Here is a 23652-nt window from a genome sequence, read left to right as displayed (position 1 = left end):
GCTGAGTGATGTTGGGCCAATCACCAGGAGATTGTGAATTCTAGTCCCGCCTTAGCCATGAAAGCCAGCTGGGTGACATTGGGCCAATCACCAGGAGACTGTGAGTTCTAGTCCCACCTTAGCCATGAAGCCAGCTGGGTGACGCTGGGCCAATCACCAGGAGACTGTGAGTTCTAGTCCCACCTTAGCCATGAAGCCAGCTGGGTGACGCTGGGCCAATCACCAGGAGATTGTGAATTCTAGTCCCGCCTTAGGCATGAAAGCCAGCTGGGTGACGTTGGGCCAATCACCAGGAGACTGTGAGTTCTAGTCCCGCCTTAGCTATGAAGCCAGCTAAGTGCCTCTCTCTCAGCCCAATCCACCTCACAGGGTTGTTGTGGGAAAAATACGAGAGGAAAGTATGTTGGATATGTTAACCACCTTGAGTTATTTATAAAAATAATAAAGGCAGGATACAAATAAATAAATATGATTAATGTGGAATAGTAGCCAAACAACCTTGGCTTTTCTTGTTGTCTTGGACTGAGGATTTTGATTTGGCAACACATTTTGGCTTATCAACTCCAATTTGCTTAGAAATAGGAACAAGCAGTTTAGCAGTGTATAAAAACCACATTTCTGGACTGAAACATTGATATATACGCATGGAAGAATCCTTCAAAATACGCAAATTCATTCCTGTTAGCCAAACAGAAATTTTAGGAAGAATTAAAAATAATTGCAATTTAGAAAATTCTTATTGTACAGTAAAACCAAACCTCTCTCAGCCTGAGTTTAATATAAAAAAAAAACTACACCATAATATCCTTCTGATGAAAACTCTTTGTAAAGGCATATATTGCGGCTCAAAATAAGAGAGTACCTTGAACTCACAAAGCTGGTGGTTATTTGGGGCACATAGCTATAATTTTAAGCTTATAATTATAATTGAGGAAAAAGTTTTCAGTTTATTGTCAGAAACCTGAATAGTGTGCCAAAATAAGGTGTCGAATAGGCCTTATTTCTCTATTTCTCCAGCCCAAACTTTAAAAATAAAGCTTTACATATTTACAGCAAAAGAGACCGATTTTTTGTGGTTTTTTTTTTTTTTTTTTTTGAAAAGTGAGCACTATTTTAAGGCTTTTCTTGTTAGAAAATATTTACTTAAAGGTATATCGGAGGACAGAGTATTGACAAAATTATAGCCATGATTTTACGCTTAACAAACCGCCATGCAAGACACGTCTCAAATAATGAGGAAATAAATACACCGTTTCTGGTTTGTCTGAAACGCACATCAAACCATTACAGTCTGGCTTATATTTTCTCTTCCTTTGTTTTTGTTTTTAATAAAAAATCTCTGTATTTGGCAGCCAAGGTTTATCCTTGACTTTGCCTCCCCCTCCCCTTAAATAATCCAGTGGATACGGGAATCTAGTCCGTGACCACTTGAGGTACTAAACACTTCTGCCTCACTTCGTTGTCTTCAAAAGTGATGGCCTTGCTTCTCTTGGGCTCGATCCAGGAGTTGTGTATCACAGCACTGTTCGGAATGGGATCTGCTTCGACGATGGAAACGACGCGTTTCTTCATTTTGCTTTTCAAAACTTTTTGAAATTTCTGTCGGGTGAAGGCGTACAGGAGAGGGTGAAAGATGGTCGTCCCGTAGGCCATGACCAGGAAGCATAACCTCAGTTTTACTAAAAGGTCACTTGGTCCCAAACATAAAATTATCGTGTTTAGAATGGTGATCGGTGTCCAACAGAGAAGAAAAGTGGAAATGATCAATAGTGACATGCGGAAGACTCGTTTCTGCCGTTCGCGGCGTTCCCGGTGTCTCTTCACCGCCCGCCGTAGAGCGATGATAACCGAAACAGAAGTCCTTACGCCGAAAACCACATGTCTCCCTCCGCTGGCGTGCGGCGCCTCGGTGGGTTCCTGTTGGGTGGCCAAGGAAATGGTCTTCTTTTTGGCTTTCTTCTTCTGCGCTGTGGAAAACCTGGTGCCGATGCGGATGTTGAGCGCCTGAAGTATTTTGCTGTACGTGATGAGCATCACGACCACCGTGAAGAAGAAAGTGGGGATTTGGACCAACAGGTGATAGTACATGCCCAGTTCGGTGTGGTACTCGTTGGTGCTGACGCACAACAACGTCTTGTTTTCCCAAGTGTTGGCGCTGTGGGAGCTGAAGAAGTTGACCTCGATGAAAGGGATCAAGAAGGAGAAGAACGAGACAACCCAGATCGACGTCATGAGGATCACGGCCCTGCCCATCGTCAGGATCCGGTTGGCGGGTTTCACGGAGATGTCGTAGCGGTCCAGCGTGATGGCGAAGACGTTGATGGCGGTGGACACGCTGCTGAACGACACACACGCCTCGTGGAAGCAGCAGATGAGTGCAGAATTGTTCTCCAACGGGAGCAGGAGGATGACGATGGTCAGAGGGATGCACCCCAGGCAAATGATGACGTCAAGAACGTGAAGGTTCATCGTAATAATGTTACTGACCGAGTTGATCAAATTGGATTTCATACAGTAAAGTACCAATACGGTGAGGTTGCTGCCGAGCCCGAGGACGATCTCTAACATGAGGAATCCGGTGAGGGACACTTGAAAGCTCAGTGGGTAGGACAGTGGCTGGTACATATTGGGCTCAGAGTCACTGATGGCATCACGGACAGTAATGTTAGATTCCGACTGCATGTTGGCTTCTGGGATGGAAGAGAAACACATCCTTTTCTCCCAAGTTTCTTTTGCTCTGAAAGAAGAGAATGAAGTTAGGAAGCGGATAGATTTGGGGCGCTCTCGCTCTTGCTCTCCCGCTCTTTTTCTTTTTCTTTTTAATTTTACTTATCTGCAGAAAATAATTTCCTTCGTTTCACCAGCAGAGAGACACTGCTACCTGGTTTCAGAAATTAAAAATAGTACGAAAGAAATGCTACTTCCTTTTTTTTTTAAGGACAAGGAGCATGTTTGTGATACATATTAAATGCTTGCTTAGCTTTGAATTCCATGTTTGGTGAAGGTAGATAAAGGATGGATGGATGGATGGATGGATGGATGGATGGATGGGTGGGTGGGTGGGTGGGTGGGTGGGTGGCTAGATGGATGATGGGTAGGTACGGTAGACAGACAGACAGATGATAAATAGGTGGGTAAGTGGATAGTTGGATGGATGATGGATAGATGAATGGATGGATAGATGATGGATGGAATGGATGGATGGGTGGGTAGATGGATGGGTGGGCAGGTAGGTACAGTAGGTAGGTAGGCAGATAGACAGACAGATGATAAATAGGTGGGTAAGTGGATAGATGGATGGATTATGGATAGATAATGGATGGATAGATGAATGGATGGATGGGGTGTGGGTAGGTGGGTGGATGGGGTAGGTAGGTATGGTAGGTATGTAGGCAGACAGACAGACACAGACAGACAGATGATAAATCAGGTAGGTGGATGGATGGATGATGGATAGATGATGGTTGGATAGACGGATGGATCATGGCTGGGTGGATGGGTGGGTAGGTGGATGGATGGATGGGTAGGTATGGTAGGTAGGCAGACAGACAGACACCCACAGACAGAGAGACGGACAGATGATAAATGGGTGGGTAGCAGTGGTGGGTTTCTACCAGTTCATCCCAGTTCGGGCAAACTGGTAGTGGCGGTGGTGGGAGGCTCCGCCCATGCACCCAGACATCATCACGGACGTTCTGCACATGCGCAGAAGCGCCACACGTGAGCTCCCAGTTCCGAATCGGTAGCGAAGAGGAACCCTGGGTGGATGGATGGATGGATGGATGGATGGATGGATAGATGGGTAGATAGGTAGGTACGTAGGTAGGTATGTAAGTAGGTAGACAGGTAGCTAGCAGCTGGGGAGGTAAGCAGGTAGGTAGATGGATGGATGATAGATGGGTGGGTAGATGGATGGAAAGAAAAGGAAGGAAAGAAAAAGAAAAGGAAGGAAGGAAGGAAGGAAGGAAAGAAAAAAGGAAAGAAGGAAAGGAAGGAAGGAAGATAGGTAAGTAGGTAGATGGATGGATAATAGATGGGTGGGTAGATGGATGGAAAGAAAGAAAAAAGGAAAGAAAGAAGGAAAGAAAGAAAGAAAAGGAAAGGAAGGAAGGAAAGAAAGAAAAGGAAAGGAAGGACGGAAAGAAAGAAAAGGAAAGAAGGAAAGGAAGGAAGGAAAATAGGTAAGCAGGTAGGTAGATGGATGGATGATAGATGGGTGGGTAGATGGATGGATGGAAAGAAAGAAAAAAGGAAAGAAAAAAAGAAAGGAAGGAAAGAAAGAAAAGAAGGAAGGAAAGAAAGAAAGGGAAAGAAAAATATTGTGAGGTAAAGGAGATACACGTGCAAGAAATAACATTTCTTCTTTTTCCTTTTGGATGAAAACTGCATCCTGATTTCTTAAAATTGATCTGGAAACCTTTTGATTGAAAAGCAGGGTGAGATCTTTAAATGCCTTTAAAGGCCTTCACCAAATGGTATAATTTAAAACATAACTATAAGCCTTACTTGTCATTAATAGCTCCATTTCCTACTGGGAAAGTACCTCTTTTGGCTATTTCACTGTATTAAAATGCATACAGCTGTAAAACGTAGGTGTGTATATCATGTTACAACCCAGTATTAGTAATTTAAATAAGTATCATAAATACCTAATGCTCAGTCGTATATTGTTTTATACTGTTGCCATATAAATGTATTGTATTTCGGGGATATTCCCTTTAAGGACATTTTTAATTGCATAATTTATATCGTCAAATTATGGAGTTGCATTAAGCAGGAGATCACAATGTATTTTTGTTACCTAATTAGGCAGGGAGGCACGTTTGTGATAGTGGATCTGTTGTCGACAAAGTGAAATAGATGATACACATTTGTCTATTTGTTCTAACGTCCAACATCAAAGTCTGGACCTTAATTTGGTGAAATAATAATTTCAACATTAGACTTTAGGCTGCGGCTACACCTTCAGCGTTTTATTATAACAAGATGAAATATTTCTATCAGTTGCCTGAAAATAACTTTTTTTAAAAAAATAAATGCTCAGCGTATTAAATTGGGCCCTCTAATGCTTGTTTATATTTTGAGCCCACTGAAATAAGAGGAGCTTCTACAAAAAAAAATACAGCTGGTCCTCGACTTAACGACCACAGTTGAGCCCAAAATTTATGTTGCTAAGCGAGACCTTTGTTAAGTGAAGTTCACCCCATATTACGACATGAATCTGGCTCCCCCCATTGACTTTGCTCGTCAGACGGTCGCAAAAGGGGATGACGTGACCTCGGGGGGGTGACTGCGACTGTCATAAATACGAGACAGTGGCCAAGCATCTGAGTTTTGATCACGTGATGCTGAAAACGGCCGTAAGTGTGGAAAAAAACGGTGGCTAGTCGCTTTTTTCCAGTGCCGCTGTCACTTCGAACGGTCACTAAGCAAACCGTTGTAAGTCGAGGACTACCTGCGTGAATTTGCAAAACGTATGAAGTTGACATCCTGTGTAAATTTGCAAAATGCAGATTTGACTGATTTCTTGTTCAAACAATTAACATTGGCTACCGGTATTCCTCGACTTGCAGCAGTTCGTTTAGTGACCGTTTAAAGTTACAATGGCGCTGAAAAAAAAGTGAGTTGTGACCGTTTTTCACATTTACAACCTTTTGGCATCTCAAAGTTCAGATGCTTGGCAACTGGCATGTACTTATGACTGTTGCAGTGTCCCGGGTCATGTGATTTGTCACCTTCTGACAAGCACAGTCAAGGGGGGAAGCCAGACTCATTTAACAACCGTGGTACTAACTTACCAACTGCAGTGATTCGCTGAACAACTGAGGTCGTAAAATGGGGCAAAAACTCACTTAACAAATGTCTCGCTTAACAACAGAAATGTTGGCCTCAATTGTGGTCATAAGTCGAGGACTACCTGTAGTCTGTTCAATTAACATAAACCAAAGCTAATGGTACATTGGAATTATTACAATACTCGGAGGTATTTTTTAAAGACAGGGATTTATTATGTTGTAACTTTGGGCATAAAAATAATCAGAGAATAAGCATGACTTATCGCCATTTAGTGGGGGCTTAGTCATGACAACAGTCATACTAAATGCGCCGTAAATTGTGTTGTTTTGCCCCGGATGACGAGAGAGAGAGAGAGAGGGAGGGAGGGAGGGAGAGAGAGAGAGAGAGATGCAGGTAATCCTCAGTTTAACGACCACACTCGACCCCAAAATTTCTGTTGCTAAGTGAGACATTGGCTAAGTGAGTTTAGCTACTTTTACGATCTCTCTCACCTCACTTGTTAAATGAATCACTGCGGGTGATAAGTTAGTAACCCGCTTGTGAAGTGAACCTGGCTTCCCCATCGACTCTGCTTGTCGAAAGGTCGCAAAAGTGGATCCTGTGACCCCCCCCCAGGACTCAGCAACAGTCGTAAGTATAAGGCAAGCTGCCAAATGGCTGGATTTTGACCACGAGGAGGCCGCAAAGGTCGTAAGTGTGAAAAAAACGGTCCTCCGTCGCTTCTTTTCAGTGCCGTAGTCACTTTTGAACCGTTGTAAGTTGAGGACTACTTGTAGTAAAGCTGGAGGAAATAAAGCGAGCCGTCACCCAGCCTAATCTTGCAAGGAGGAGCTCACAAAAACGGAAAAACACCGGGCCAACCCTTCAGCGGGAGATTAAACATCCAGTCGTGTCAGGCAGAGTTTCAGTTAAACAAAAGCCGTGAAGATGACAAGGGAGAAGATCATTAAAATGAAATATATTTCTTTGGCGAACGTTAAACAAACGTTCAGGAAAACGCCTGACCTTACCTGAATTGGATCGCCTCAAGAGCCTTTCGGCTGACAATAACAGCTTGTCGTGAGTTCACACATGGTGTCGCTGACAGGTTGGGTTTTTTTGACAGGCGTTTTGGCACAGGCGGAACGCCGAAACGATCTGCCTCCCTGGCGGAATGTTTTACTTTTCCTTCATTCCCGGCACTTTCCAGCTGCCCGTTTCCCGAGACATCGCCGCCAACAACCCTGGACACCCCCAAAAACTCAAAATTACCCGGCCAAATTCGAACACGACCGATCGTGAGGTAAAACACATCGGTTTAGGTTTCAAAGTACCAGCGGAGCTAGCAGCGCCTTTGCAAAACGGTTCATAAATTCGTATCCTTCGGGAGGGTGGGCACGGTTCTTGTTTTTTTTTTTAAAAGAAATCCCTGAAGTTGCACAAAATGTAAATGAACACCATGTAACCGGCTTCAAAGGTTTATTCCGATGTCCTCCCACGGCAGTTTTAAATTGGAGAGTCTGCTCATTAGGCCGCAGTGACCGCTTTTATAGAAGAAATCGACGCCGTAAATATTAATACGTTTGCTTGAAAAGCCAGGGACCACGCCAGCCTGTTTATCCTACGCATAGTTTCCGTAATCTTTTAGTCCTTGTGAACGAGGGACCCAAGGAAGACATTCCCGAGATATGAAATTAATTTGGAATTGCTTCTGGTTTGTTGGTTTTCCTTTTGCGATCTAAAGGCTTGGCTGTTCCTTCGTTCACCGGTTGCATGGTGCTGTATTGTAATTCCACTTGTAGGAGGGGCTCACAATTGGACCTTAGTGAGGGAGTCGTTGTGTTAACACTTCCATTTGGACGGGTGCTTCTCGCTACACCGTTGCACTATCCGTCGTGCAAATCGGAGCTTGGTTAGTTCTCTGTTCCTTTTCTCGTTTGAAGTCTGTCGTGTAAGCGCATCTTGCAATCCCCCCCTGCTTATTCGGATTCCTAGGTCGCCGTATTGTTCACGTCGTCGTTAAGAAAGCCCAAGTGATTCACGAAAACCTTAAAAATTAAAAATAAAGAGATTCAATTCTCATTCGAAGATAGCAATCCGTGGCAAATATTATCTCCCGTCACTCCCAAACCATGTAGGACCATGCGCAGTGCCTCTTTTTTTGGGGGGGGTGGGGGGGAGGTGAGGGAGTGGGAAGTTTGCAAGAAGATCAAAGCATTTCCAAATACGGTTCTCTCCCCACCCCCCCACCCCCCACCCCCAGATTTACCAGCTTGATCTTTTTAAATTGGATGTGTTTAAAGATGGCATTGAAAGCAAGAGAATGGCAGCGTTCCTTTACGGATTTGTAATCAGGGTTTGCTATGAAATGCAATGTAAAAAAAAAAATTCAGTTGCTTCCCCCAACATTTTAACTCGCCTGTTTTGCCACCTACCTTTTCAATCCCTACCTGTCTATCCACTTACATGCCTTTTCTTTTTCTCCCCCACCCCAAACGTGTCTTCGGTCACGAAGCATTTAAGAACAGTGCCCCCACAAACCGAGCCTTACTTTTCCTCTCCAGCAATTAAAAATTTGCCGTACGACCCATCTTCCCTCAAAGGAGCAGCTGTCGATGGATGGTTGGAATAGACGAGTGGCTGTCTAATAATTTTGATGGAAGACCCCCCCCCCTTTTTTTTTAACCACGCAAACAGCTTAGAACTCAAACCGCACGCTCTCCGGAGAGCATTTTGGCCCCCCACCCCACACACACACCAAAAAAAAACCCCTTGCATATTTTCTACCTCTCCAAATGAAACATGAAAAATTGACGATCGTGCCAACCTTACGGGCATCAATCAAAGCAGAAGCCTGAGACGTCAAAGCAGAATTTTAAGCTGAACTTGAAATGCATACATACATGTGGGAGGGGGGGCGCGAGAAGGAGGTGCAGGTATATATTTCTGGTGCAGGTATATATTTCTACGTCTGTATATAGCTGGTGTAGATCTGTGTTATGTATGTGTTTTGGGTAGCTGTGCACTTTCTCTTGAGAGCAGCCAAACGGAATTTCATTTTTAACGTGAGCCAGTGTGCTCACAGTACCAAAAAAAAAATCAAACGACAATAAAAGTTATCTTAAAAAAATATTCCCAAAACCTTAGATGCCGCCGAGGCTCTGAATTTTGTAAATAAGGGTTACACCTTACCTCCAGCCAGGTCTGAGTGAATTCCCGAAGATGGTTCAGCAGTTCCAGGTCGGCGGCATTCATGCTGACGGGGGTTTCGTTTGGCTTTTTCACTCGTCAGCCGAGTTGAAGAGAAGGGAATCCAAAGCATCTTCTACCCCCCCCCTTTAAAAAAAAAAATCTGGCCTCGGCTATTGTTTCAGCGTCTCCTTCATGGTGCACACCGCTGGTAACGCCGCCGAGCCCACCGCCTGCTGCAGTCTCTCTTTGCTTCCTCCGAGAGAATCAATAAGCATCTGCATCATGAAAGTCATGTAACATCCGGAAAGCTTCTGGGGGGCGGCAGGGGGGGGGGTTGTCTCGAGAGGTTCAGCAACGTTGGGGTGGTGAAAGAAAGGCAGTTTTGCTTAAAGGTGTTTTTGGGGGGAGCTCCATTCAGGCACAGCTTGTGTAGAATGACAACCCACCTTCTTCTCTCTTTCCCTTTACCACTGCGGTGCGATGCGCTGCGTTCACTATCTCACGATTGGTCAGGGATGCCGGGCTTAAAAACCCGTGCTGAATAGGGGAGTGAATTGTGTTTTTTTTTTTTTTTTAAATCTCTCCTCCATTTTACAGGGGGGAATTCTCATTTTAAAGGGCTTCCTAAAAAATAAAAACCTCCGTTCGGCGTAGGATGCCTCTGGAGTCTATTGAAAAGATGGGGTTTGAAGCGCCGTGTTTTTGGACGAGATCCGGCGACGGCGACGAAGAAACCCCGTTTCAATCGGGGGGGGGAACAGGTGGAAATATGCACCACTGTTCGTGCATAATATATTGAAACAGCTGTATGGCATCCCAGTCTGGGTTACCGTCGGGTTCCCGGTGGCGCAGATATTTCGGATGGAAACCAAAGCGATGGGATGACCCGGAGTTATAGCAGGCCGAAGCCAGCTTTGGTGCCGAAATTAAATCTGGTACGGAATGCTGATGTGATATTTACGCTTAAGGAAATCCCAAAAGTGGTTTTTGTTTTTTTTTTCCTTCAAGAGGCAACTGGACTTTTTGGTTTTTCTTTTGAAGACGTTTCGCTTCTCATCCCAGAAGCTTCTTCAACTCTGAAGCGGGGAACGGAAGAATTGATACACTCCTTGCAGACAGCTGGTCATTCGTATCCTTTTAGAGGGTCTTTGAAGCACTTGGAGGTTTATCTGTGTCCTCAGGGTCACTTGAGTGGTGCAAATGGATGGAAACTAATCAAGGATAGAAGCAACTTAGAACTAAGGAGGAATTTCCTGAGAGATAGAACAATTAATCAGTGGAACAACTTGCCTCCAGAAGTTGTGAACGCTCCAACACTGGAAGTTTTTAAGAAGATTTTGGATAACCATTTGTCTGAAGTGGTGTAGGGTTTCCTGCCTAAGCAGGGGGTTGGACTAGAAGACCTCCAAGATCCCCTCCAACTCTGTCATTCTATTCTAAATACTCCAGCAAGGAGTATCAATCCTTCCATTCCCCACCATCCAGGCAGAGTTGAAGAAGCTCCTTGGATGAGAAGCGAAACGTCTTCAAAGAAAAACCAGAAAGTCCAGTTGCCTCGTGAAAAAAAAGCACCTTTGAGAGAACCATGACCTGAATGATGGAGAATCTCCACAGATACACCAAGGAAAGTTTTTTTTTTTTAATCTTAATTAACCCATCTTCTAGTGCAGGGGTGGGCAATTGTGGCTCTTTTACAACCTGTGGACTTCAACTCCCAGAATTCCTGAGACTGTCTCAGGAATCCTGGGAGTTGAAGTCCACAGGTTGTAAAAGAGCCACAATTGCCCAAACCTGTTCTAGTGGATCAGGGAGGTCCACAAAGTTTGGGTTGTATTGGGAAATAACTTGAATTTCGTCTGAATGCTTGGCGGGAGCCATTGAATAATATTCTTATGCCTGCATTCTCTCTTTCTCTTTCTCTCTTTTTTTAAAAAGTCTCCTCTGTCCATATTTTTATTCTTATTCCTTTTTTTTTTTTTTTTTTTGGTGGCCATTCAATTATTCTCCTTATTTATCCTTATTAAAACTCGGACCAAATAGTTTTTATCCCAGAGCTATAATTGCACTCAACAATGAATTAAAGGGCGACCGTCAGTGAGCTGTTGGACAGCATTACTTGGTCTGTTGTGTGGATGTTTGGGTGATTTAGGGGTGGGGAATTGTGGTGGGTGGGAGTGTGTTTGGGGATGGTTATGTGTGTTGGACCTGGTCTTTGGGTATTAAGTGAATTTCGTTGTATGGGTATACTGTGTATACACGTACAATGACAATAAAGTTACTTATTTAAAAATGTCTCGCATAGCGACAGAAATTCTGGGCTCTATTGCGGTCGTAAATCGAGGACGTTGTGTCTGTACATGAAGAAATAATGCCTCTTTTTATAAGAGTTAATTCCCACTCCTTCCTACAGTCTACTGCGAGGAATTGAAAAAAGTGAGAATTATGTCCATTAATCACAATATAATAGCACAAAGCTGGAGAAAAAGGGACAATAAAGTTATTGTTGTTATTGTTGTTATTATTATTATTATTATTCTCTTTTATTCATTAAAAATGAAACTCAGTCAATGGGACATTTAAAAATGTGTCACAAATACCATTGACTGGTGCTAATGGTTGATACGGGTTGCTGCCAGAGTCCTAGGTATCGACTAAGTACCTTCTTAAAATATATGATGTTCCGAGTAGCGCAGTTTTTTGCAGTTCCGCTGGTGTTATTGCAGGAAGCTGCAATTTCTTGAAGTGTTTTGTAAAATTCTTGGACATGGTACCAAGTGCCCCGTGACAATGGGCATCACTGTGACATGTTTCATTCATAGCCGTGGATGGCCATGGATGGCCAGGTCGCGATATTTCGTGATTTTTTTCCAGTTCTTTTTTCTTGAACTCTGGCATCTCCTGGTACTGCGATGTCAATAAATTGTACGTTTCAATTTTCGACAACTGTGATATCTGGCGTGTTGTGTTCCAAGTGATGATCCGTCCGTATTCGAAAGTCCCACAAGATCTTCACCTTCTCATTTTCTATAACTTTTTCCACATTATGTTCCCATGACTTTTTGGATAAAGTGGAAAAACTTATAGAAAATTATTATTATTATTATATTATTGGTTAATCTTTAGTGAGATTCACAGCCTTTGAGGCTGGTTAATAGCTCAGCAGCTCGAGTCCTAACCAAGGACCTAGGAACTGTTAAGGTATCGTCGGAGGATGTAAGCTGTTCCGAGTAAGGTGGTTTTAATAGTAATAATAATGCAATACACATAGTTCTCGATTTACAACAGTTTGTTTACCGTTCAAAGTTACAACGGGAATAGGGGGAAAGGCATCTTATGACCGTTTTTCACACTTAACGACCATTGGCGCATCCCCACGGTCGCTTGATCAAACTTCAGATGCTTAGCAACAGAAAAGTCGGGTGCCATTGCGGTCATAAACCGAGGACTACCTGTATTTTCTTCATTTATCCAGGCAAAAATCTTTTAACGCTATGCAATGCGTCGAGCAAATAACGCGAAGCGCCCATTTGGATCTCTTCTTCAATTCTGCTTCAAGGCAGCTCAAGAACTGGGGTGGCTGTTTTGTGGCTCCAGCCAGTGATGGGATTCAGCCGGTTCGCACCACTTCGGGAGAACCGGTTGTTAACTTTCTGAGCAGTTTGGCAAACTGGTTGTTGGAAAGAAATCATTAGGGCAGAGAACCGGTTGTTAAATTACTTGAATCCCACCACTGGCCCCAGCTGAGATTTTTTTCGCCGTTCTGCTCACCCAGCCGGGGAAGCGTCTCGCTTGAACGATTCTCAGAGTCGCTAATTATCAATAAAGCAAGAAAAGGTGGGATGTGCATTTAGGTCTCGGCTGAATCAGGATGCGGCGTTCAGATCTCGGCGATGAATAATATTTTGGGCAATTGCCTGTTGAAGAATCCCATTAATCTAAAATTATGCCTTGTTAATTGTGTGTCCCCCGCCCCCCCCTTCCCCTCCGCCGCCGTCGGTTGCACCGTAATGAGCCCATTAAGCAAAAGCAGAAACACCCGATCGGGTTTTTAACTGGGCGGTTGGATGGAGGTGGACATGTTATTCCGATACAGATGTCAGGAAGTGTCCTCTCTGAATTAAAGCCAGAACTGCTAGATAAACAGATTTTTTTTTTTTTTTTGCAAGAGTTGCTTTGGTTACTTGTTAGGAATCTGGGTGCAATTCAACCAGCTGCTCGCTAGCTATCACAGCCTTTTTTCTGGCTCGTCTCCTCGTTACTTATGCAACCATCTTTTTGTGAGAAAAGTCTACTCACCCCATAAGTGGGTAGTAGGCAGGGGTGGGTTCTACTTACCTTTACTACCGGTTTGCATTGTGCCTGTGTTCACTTTGCTTGTGTGCACACTCTTCTGCGCATGCGCAGATCACTTTGGCGACGTCCGGGTCAGTGGGCGGAGCCTCCCGCCGGTTTTACTACCGGTTCTTGCAAACCGGTCTAAACCGGGGAAAACCCACCACTGGTAGTAGGCCTTGTGATTCCTTCTCCCTGAGAACTCAGAAGAATGTAAATACAGATAGACAGTAACAGAGTTGGAAGGGACCTTGGAGGTCATCTAGTCCAACCCCCTGCTCATGCACGAGACCTGTGCTAGGGATTTGAACCGCCGAACTGCTGACTTTTCTGATCAACAAGCTCAGAGTCTTAGCCATTGAGCCACCTAGTCAGGCTAAGATCTTGACTTACAACAGTTTGCAGACCGACCGAAGTTACGAAAGGCACTGAAAAAAGTGACTTATGACCATTTTTCACACTTAACGACCGTTGCAGTATCCTCACTGTCACGTGATATACATTAAGATGCTTGACAGCTGGTTCATATTTATGACGGTGGCAGCGTCCCGGGGGTCACACGCGATCCCTTTTTACGACTTTCTGACAAGCAAAAGTCAACAGGGAAACCAGATTCACTTAACAACCTAATTGTGACTAATTTAACAACTGCAGGGATTCGCTTAGCAAAGGTGACCAAGAATGGTCGTAAAGTGGGACAAAAATTGCTTGACAAATTTCTCACTTAGCAACATAAATCGTGGGCTCAACTTACAACCACAATTTAGCCTCAAATTTCTCGTTCTAAGGGACACATTTGTTAAGTGAGTTTCCCCCCCCATTTTATGGCCATTCTTGCCGCCGTTAAGTGACTCACTGCACTTGTTAAGTTAGTAACATGGTTGTTAAGTGAATCTGACTTCCTCCTTGACTTTGCTGGTTCAAAGGTTGCAAAAGAGGATCGCGTGACACCCCCCCCCGACACCACAACCGTCATAAATGTGAGTCACTTGTCAAGCATCCGAATGTAAGTCACATGACCATGGGGATGCTGGAACGGTCGTAAGTGTGAAAAACAGTCGTAAGTCACTTTTTTCAGTGATGATGTAACTTCGAACAGGCACTAAACGATTGGACACGATACAAACAATGTGAATAAATGGCTAAATATTAACTATCCGAAAAACGTGACCTTTTTCCATAAGGTAAAATGAACTTAACACCTGGGTTACTAACAATGCCGATGTTTCACTTAACGTCAAGAAGAAAGGTCATTAAATGGGGCAAAACACACTTAACAAAGTTCTGCTTAGCAACATAAATTTTGGGCTCAATTGTGGTTGTAAATCGAGAATTACCTGAACCAACAACAAATATATATACATATATATATATATATATATATCTCCAATACTTCCTTCTTCATTACATGAAGTATAAACAATGGTAGTAACTTATTTCCTTTACCAAAACACAACAAATGATATTTTTTCCATATATCCATCTCTTACGTATAAATGAATCTTTTAAGCCTCGTTTTTTCAATTTTAATGTCAGCGAAAGTCCATTAAGAGATAACAACGTATCGATTTTAATCTTGATCATAAACCAACCATATATTCCTTCTTTTTTTTTTTTTTTTTTTACTTTTCATGGTCTTCATCTTTAATCCCTTCAAAGAATGTCCTAGAACTTGGTCACTTTACGGTTTTTTTCATGTCTGTTTTATTTCCTTATAGGAGCTATTTTGGGCGTATTGTAGAACTGTGTTATGTTCCTTTAGGTTAGCCTATATCAACTGAATTGACTCTTCGTTAAGTGTCAAAAAGCAGCACTGAGTGCTTTTATAAATCAAGGTGATATCCGTTTCATACACGAAGAGAAAATATTTATATTTGGGCTACTTGACAGCTGGCTGGCTTTTGCAACAGTTAGTAAAATTACATAGGACAACATGAGCCCATCATAAACACGATTTGGGCCTTTTTTCCCCTCATTTCTTTTTACCTCATAAATCAGGATAAATCATAAATTTACCTCAACAAAATCTACCAACTGGCGAAGAAAAGAAAATGTTGAATATGATTCCCCCCCATCATACTTTACTACCGTGTTTCCCCGAAAATAAGACCCTGTCTTATATTTTTTTGAACCCTGAAATAAGCATTTGGCCTTATTGCCGGGCACTCAAAAGCCTGATTGGGCTTATTATCAGGGGACATCTTATTTTGGGGGAAACGGTAGTTAGGCGAACTTTAGACACTGATGTTTCCTGATGAATTTTGGGTCAGTAGGTTTGTGAAGTAAGAAATCTAGTAGACGTAGTCCTTCCCTTAGGGCTTCAAATGAGCCCCAAATTCCTGTTGCTAAGTGAGACAGTTGGTAAGTGAATTTTGCCCCATTTTACGGACTTTGCTGTCTTCAAAAGAGTGGCCTTTGTCTTTTAAATGCAGATGGACTGCTGAATCTGGTCCTGATGGGTTTGTTCTCCTATGTTGTGCCATGCGTTTGTGAAGTGGCTGTTTTGTTTCCCCAATGTATAGATCTGCACATGGCTCGCTGCATTGTACTGCATATACCACCTTGCTCGGTTTGTGTCTGGGTGTTTTATCCTTGGGGTGGACAAGCTCCTGCCTTAGTGTATTCTTGGGTTTGAAGTGTGCACGTATGTTGTGTTGGTGAAGATCCCCCTAAGCTTTTCCAATATTCCTGCAATGTACGGAGTAACATTGCTTCTAGGTAGCCTGTGGTTAGCCCATCATTGGCCGATGGAGCACCACTACGTTTTGCCCGCATAGTTCTGTTTAAATTTAAAGTTGAAATTCCATTTAGGAATCAGAAGTTCAATAGAGGCAACCTTCTTAAATCCCTCCACCCCCCAGCATCATTTTACCGAGTTAAACATCACATAGGACAGTTACCAAATTGGTATGTTTATAAATGTTTCTAAAGTCTTAGTGATGAATTCAGCAACACAATTTGTTTGGCCAAAGAGGAGAGAGTAAACTGGAAGCATGTCTTACGTATGGTAGGATGATAAGACTGATAAGGTAAAGGTTCCCCCGCATATGCGTGCTAGTCGTTCCTGACTCTAGGGGGCGGTGTTCATCTCTGTTTTTAAGTCGAAGAGCTGTGCTGTCCGAAGACATCTCTGTGGTCATGTGGCCAGCATGATTAAACATTGAAGGCGCATGGAGCACTGTTACCTTCCCAACAAAGGTGATCCCTATTTTTCTACTTGCATTTTTTACGTGCTTTCAAACTGCTAGGTTGGCGGAAGCTGGGGCAAGTAACGGGAGCTCACCCTGTTACGCGGCACCAGGGATTTGAACCCGCCGAACTGCTGACTTTTCTGATCCACAAGCTCAGCGTCTTAGCCACTGAGTGATTAAATAACCTGTCCCTTCCTTATTGCAACTCCAGGTTTTAAGGGAAATTAAAAAGAAATTATTGGGGTATGGTGGCTGAGTGGCTAAGACGCTGTGCTTGTCGATCGAAAGGTCGGCAGTTCAGCGGTTCGAAACCCTAGTGCCGCATAACGGGGTGAGCTCCCGTTATTTGTCCCAGCTTCTGCTAACCTAGAAGTTCAAAAGCACGTAAAAAATGAAAGTAGAAAAATAGAGACCACCTTTGGTGGGAAGGTAACAGCGTTCCATGCGCCTTCGGCATTGAGTCATGCTGGCCACATGACCACGGAGACGTCTTCGGACAGCGCTGGCTCTTCGGCTTTGAAACGGAGATGAGCACCGCCCCCTAGAGTCGGGAACGACTAGCACATATGTGCGAGGGGAACCTTTACCTTTACCTTAAAAAGAAATTATGTGTAAGATCCGTGTGGCACATATCCTAAGTGACGCTAATTGAAAAATAAAGTACTTACGTAGGTATTATTTTTTTTCTTAATTACCTTTATTCTTAGAAAGTGGCTAATGAAAAGCAACAGCCCTTTTCTGGTTTTTTGCAGAACTAGAAGTTCAGAGGAATATTTTCCGACGCAACACAAATAGCCTTTGTCGAGAGCTTTGGGCCAGCAGAACTGCCAGATCTAAAAATGGACATAGAAGAGGAATTGGCAGATAGTGCGATTCTGACAACCATATAATTAGATTCGCTTAATGATTGTAGATTTCTACACAGATGGACAATTTTTACTGGTGGGTTTTGTCCTTGAAGTTTGCAACCTTTGGAAGAAGGTTCTGTTATTTTATTTCAAATCTGTCAGGGAGAAAGACAGGTAGACCTCGACTTACGAGCACCATTGAGGCACACATTTCTGTTGTTGAGCAAGGCAGTTGTTAAGTGATTCACTGTGGTTGTTAAGTTAGCAACAAGTTTGTTAAGTGAATCCGGCTTCCCTCTTGACTTTGCTTGTCAGAAGTTTGCGAAAGGGTTATCAAAACATTTAACGTTTCAGTATTAAAAATATTTCCTGCTTTTTTGTAAGTACCTTGCCACTTTATAGTTGTGTATAGTATTCCTGTATTATTTCCCCCATCTCTTTGTTTCCAAATCTGCTTTGTCCTTGATGATCAATTAACTGCGTTATTTTCCTTGATTCTCTTTCTTTTTTCAAAGAAAAAAGAATTTTGAATTTTGATCATGGGGATTTTGCAACGATCATAGGTGTGAAAAACGGGTGATAAGTCACTTTTTTTTATTGCTGTTGTAACTTTGAACGGTCACTAAATGAACTGTTGTAAATCAAGGACTAGCTGTAAGGAATAAGACGATTGTCGCAAGTGCATTTAGTCTTCTGTTTGTCTTCTGTTTCTTTTCTTTTTCTGCTTGACTTTTTGACTGGGCTTTTAGCAGGATTCTTTAAAATGAAAACCGGACTTCTTTCTGGAGAAGAAATGGCCAACCAAAGAAGGTTTCGCTAAGGGCGGAGCCAACAATTATGGCTATCAAAAAAATAACATGAAAAATTGAAGAATGCTAATTTAGAAAGAGAGCAGGCGTAACAGACAAAAATGCACCAGTAAAAACAGAACCGGCGCACTTGCAGGAATAACAGCTGTGCCACTGCTCGGATTGAATTTCTGTTGGCAGTATGTTAGAAACCAATCTCTTAGCACATTGTTCCTTAATGTAATTTGCCTTTTTCAAGATGCGTTCAGAATTTCATAAAGGGTTTTTTTTTTTTTTTTCATTTTTCCAGTCTTTTTCTTTTTAGGATGTTGTATTTAAAGTGGTAATGTTATAAATACTTAAAAATGCATCATAAAAATGATTTAAAAAACCATATTCTACCCATACTGGGAAATGCAACCATTGTGCATTATTAATGTTCCAGGGTATGATTTGAGCTGATGGCTGATTTGGCTTAATATTTAACTCGGTATGAGAACGAGCAGTCATCTTGCTCCTACGTTTGAGGAAAGTTTGTGAGGCATTCCTTATGTTTTGGAGCATAGTTTTGCTGTTACATCAAAGCAGGACATCCTTGGAGCACGTATAAAATGGATTGTTCTTGTGGGATTATTTTAAGTTGATTGTAATTTGCTGGAACAATATGGGGTTCCAGGAATATGAAGCAAATGTGTGCTAAATTGGATACTGTCTCCTTATTTAACTCTCTCTCTCTCTCTCTCTGTCTCTCTCTCTCTCTCTCCCTCCCTCCCTCCCTCCCTCCCTCCCTCTCTGGATGGGAGAGAGAGAGATAGGGAGGGACGGAGGGAGAGAGAGAGATACAAAGATGATAGAAGGATGGATGGATGGATTGATGAGAGAGTGGGTGAGATGAATGGATGGATGGATGGATGGATGGATGGATGGATGGATGGATGGATGGGAGAGCGAGACAGATAGGGTGAGAGATAGATAGACAGACAGACAGATGATAGAAGGATGGATGGATTGGATGGATGGATGGATGAGAGAGAGGGAGACAGATAGGGTGAGAGATAGATAGATAGATAGATAGATAGATAGATAGATAGATAGATAGATAGATGCATGAGAGAGAGACAGATAGGTAGGTAGATAGATGGATGGATGGATGATGGATGGATGAGAGAGACAGATAGGTAGGTAGGTAGGTAGGTAGATGGATGGGAGAGAGACAGGTAGGTAGGTAGGTAAGTAGATAGAGAGAGAGAGAGACAGGTAGGTAGTAGGTAGATGGATGGATGGATGGATGGATGATGGATGGATGAGAGAGACAGATAGTAGGTAGGTAGGTAGATGGATGGGGGAGAGACAGGTAGGTAGGTAGGTAGGTAGATAGATGGATGGATGGATGATGGATGGATGAGAGAGACAGATAGGTAGGTAGGTAGGTAGGTAGATAGATAGATAGATAGATGAGAGAGATAGACAGAGGCAGAGAGGGGGAGAGAGGATATATATATATATGTATACGTATATACATATGTATATGTATGTATGTATATATATGTGTGTGTGTGTGTGTGTGTATGCCATCAGGTGGTGTATGTATATAGTTCAGAAAAACACCCAGATGGACAATACTTTAGCACAGTTGAATAAAGTCTTTTTAGGTGGATACTTTTGAAGGTAGTTTAATGAAAAGAAGGACCAGGGGAGACATGATAGCAGTCTTCCAATATCTCAGGGGCTGCCCCAAAGAAGAAGGGGTCAACCTATTCTCCAAAGCACCCGAGGGTAGGACAAGAAGCAACGGGTGGAAACTAATCAAGGAGAGAAGCAACCTAGAACTAAGGAGAAATTTCCTGACAGTTAGAACAATTAATCAGTGGAACAACTTGCCTCCAGAAGTTGTGAATGCTCCAACACTGGAAGTTTTTAAGAAGACATTGGATAACCATTTGTTTGAAGTGGTGTAGGGTTTCCTGCCTAGACAGGGGGTTGGACTAGAAGACCTCCAAGGTCCCTTCCAACTCTGTTTATTCTATTCTATTCTATTCTATTCTATTCTATTCTATTCTATTCTATTCTATTCTATTCTATTCTATTCTATTCTATTCTCTATTCCATTCCATATTCTATTCCATTCCATATTTTTTATTCTATTCTATTCTATTCTATTCTATTCTATTCTATTCTATTCCATATTTTCTATTCTATTCTATTCTATTCTATTCTATTCTATTCTATTCTATTCTATTCTATTCTCTATTCCATTCCATATTCTATTCCATTCCATATTTTTTATTCTATTCTATTCTATTCTATTCTATTCTATTCTATTCTATTCTATTCTATTCTATTCCATATTTTCTATTCTATTCTATTCTATTCTATTCTATTCTATTCTATTCTATTCTAACCTTATTCTATTCTAACCTTATTCTATTCTATTTTCTATTCTATTCTATTCTATTCTATTCTATTCTATTCTATTCTATTCTATTCCTATTCCTATTCCTATTCCTATTCCTATTCCTATTCCTATTCCTATTCCTATTCCTATTCTAAAGATAGCCAGAAATTATCGCCATATACACAGCCACAGTCAAATAGAAACAACAACTAAAACAAGAGTATTGTCAAACGTGTATCTTGAGCTTTGGGGAAAAAAAAAAACAGATATTGGTCAATTTAAGCGAATGATAAGTAAGGTTGTGTGATGAAAGAAACTGCCAGGAAAAAGAAGCTCAAGAAAGGAGTAGGTTTGCTAAAGAAAGCACATTATAATTGCAAACAATTCTATGCAGGAGAAAAAATAGAATGACAGACGAAACTGATGAGGCTACCAAAAAAAAAAAAAAAAGCAAAAAGCTTAGTGAAGATCTAAAAGAAAAGAAAAAAAGAAAAGAACAGAAAGACGATGCATAAAGATTGTGGGAAAAGGACCAGGTCATAATAAAATAACACACACAGGTATCTGTGAAGATCGTGTCTCACTAGCTTCAAAGCTCCGAATGAGCTTGTTATTCTTGCCACGCTTTGCTGAGATCAAAATGAAATGAATTTTTTAAAAAAAAAATTTTTTTTTTTAAAAAAAAGAACACCAGCTGTTCAGTGAAGGAACCAAAAACGCCAACAGGTGATTCGAAAAAAGGCAGAGCTGCTCCTTTTTCTCCAACAACGACGACAACAAAAAGAATTGCCTTTCATCAGGAGACTGTGAAGAGGAAGAGGCAAAATTAAAATCTGGGAATTGACCGAACACCAATAAGAAATAGCTCTCTGAATTAATTTCCATCGGCAGGACCAAATGAATGGGACTCTCAGTCCCATCGAAGTAAGATGGGCTTTCTCATCCATAACAGGAAATCCTCCACTTAGAACAGTTAAGAGACAGACTCGTGTGTCCAATCACATTTGGCCAATAAAGAATTCCTTTCCCATTCTATTTCTATTCTATTCTATTCTATTCTATTCTATTCTATTCTATTCTATTCTATTCTATATTCCATTCCATTCCTTTCTATTCCATTCCATATTTTCTATTCTATTCTATTCTATTCTATTCTATTCTATTCTATTCTATTCTATTCTATTCTATTCCTTACCATTCCATATTTTCTATTCTATTTATTCTATTCTATTCCATTCCATTCCATTCCATATTTTCTATTCTATTCTATTCTATTCTATTCTATTCTATTCTATTCTATTCTATTCTATTCTATTCTATTTTCTCTATTCTCTATTCTCTATTCTATTCCATATTCTATTCCATTCCATTCCATATTTTCTATTCTATTCTATTCTATTCTATTCTATTCTATTCTATTCTATTCTATTCTATTTCTCTATTCTATTTTCTCTATTCTCTATTCTCTATTCTCTATTCTATTCCATATTCTATTCCATTTCATTCCATATTTTCTATTCTATTCTATTCTATTCTATTCTATTCTATTCTATTCTATATTCCATTCCATTCCTTTCTATTCCATTCCATATTTTCTATTCTGTTCTGTTCTATTCTATTCTATTCTATTCTATTCTATTCTATTCTATTCTATTCTATTCTATTCTATTCCTTACCATTCCATATTTTCTATTCTATTTATTCTATTCTATTCCATTCCATTCCATTCCATTCCATATTTTCTATTCTATTCTATTCTATTCTATTCTATTCTATTCTATTCTATTCTATTCTATTTTCTCTATTCTCTATTCTCTATTCTATTCCATATTCTATTCCATTCCATTCCATATTTTCTATTCTATTCTATTCTATTTTCTCTATTCTCTATTCTCTATTCTCTATTCTATTCCATATTCTATTCCATTTCATTCCATATTTTCTATTCTATTCTATTCTATTCTATTCTATTCTATTCTATTCTATTCTATTCTATTCTATTCTATTCTATTCCCCATTCCCATCCCCATCCCCACCCCATCCCATTTATTCTTTTCTGTCCTGTCCCGTCCTGTCCTATCCTATAGTACAAGTAGGTTTTGTATTTTCTGCTCCTAGTTTTATGGATAGGTGACACGGCAGCCTTTTATATTTGTAGATATATTTCCTGTCTCGACTTCAGCATTTCTGTGAATGGAGATAGAACAATTGCTTCCGTAGTGAAGCTTCTTCAGCATTTCTGCTCGTCAAGGAGCTTTGTTTTAAATTCCCAATAATCTTCCCCTTTTGTCCCCTGAAGTCTGGGAGAAAAAGCTTGGCTCGGGTGCTTTGTTTACCGTCCTTTTTAGATGCTCTTGAGAGGTTGGGGTGGGAACACAGAAGGGGTAGGTGGCAGTAGAGATTATCCGGAGAGGTGTTTTAGGTGGGGCGTGGAATGACCGTATTCTTAAAGAATGCGGCCGCACGGGTGGTTATGGGCGCAACTCGTCGTGCCCACGTGACACCCCTCCTGCGCGAGCTGCACTGGCTCCCAGTGGTCTTCCGGGTGCGATTCAAGGTGTTGGTCACCACCTTTAAAGCGCTCCATGGCATAGGACCCGGGTACCTTCGAGACCGACTTCTGCCACCAATAGCCTCCCACCGGCCAGTCTGCTCCCACAGAGAGGGTCTCCTCAGGGTGCCATCGGCCAAGGTATGTCGGCTGGCAACACCCAGGGGGAGGGCCTTCTCTGCGGGAGCCCCTGCCCTGTGGAATGAACTGCCCCCGGAAATGCGTAAGATCTCTGACCTCTATGTATTTCTCTGTGCCCTGAAGACCCTGCTGTTCCGCCAGGCCGGGCTATCAACATAATAATTTTAAATTGGGGTATTTTAAATTTCTGGGGTTTTAAATCTGAGCCGAAATTATTTAATAATTTTAATTATTTTTAATTGATGTCTGTCTTTGTGCTTTTAATAGGCTGTACACCGCCCTGAGTCCTTCGGAAGAAGGGCGGTATAGAAATAAAATTATTTATTTATTTATTTATTTATTTATTTATTTATTTATTTATTTATTTATTTTTGCATCCTTTTTTTCCTCCCCTACCACCCCCCCCCCATTTTAATCCTTCAGAAGCATTCATAGATTC

General features: G+C 41.6%; 2 protein-coding genes across 2 annotated transcripts in view; one reads left to right on the top strand and one right to left on the bottom strand.

Annotated features, from left to right (window-relative positions):
* Positions 1 to 23652, top strand: part of COG5 (component of oligomeric golgi complex 5) — a 156658-nt gene that overhangs the window by 27711 nt on the left and 105295 nt on the right. The window lies entirely within an intron of this gene.
* Positions 1313 to 9433, bottom strand: GPR22 (G protein-coupled receptor 22). Its single transcript, XM_034433621.3, has 3 exons — positions 8968 to 9433; positions 6807 to 7823; positions 1313 to 2737 (listed from the first exon to the last, which is right to left on the bottom strand). The coding sequence occupies exon 3, from the start codon at positions 2710 to 2712 to the stop codon at positions 1414 to 1416; it is 1299 nt and encodes a 432-aa protein (XP_034289512.1). The 5' UTR covers positions 2713 to 2737; positions 6807 to 7823; positions 8968 to 9433; the 3' UTR covers positions 1313 to 1413.

Source organism: Pantherophis guttatus, chromosome 7 (assembly GCF_059756535.1).
Source record: "Pantherophis guttatus breed Tessera chromosome 7, ASM5975653v1, whole genome shotgun sequence".
NCBI lineage: Eukaryota > Metazoa > Chordata > Lepidosauria > Squamata > Colubridae > Pantherophis > Pantherophis guttatus.
This window is presented reverse-complemented; position numbering and strand designations above follow the sequence as displayed.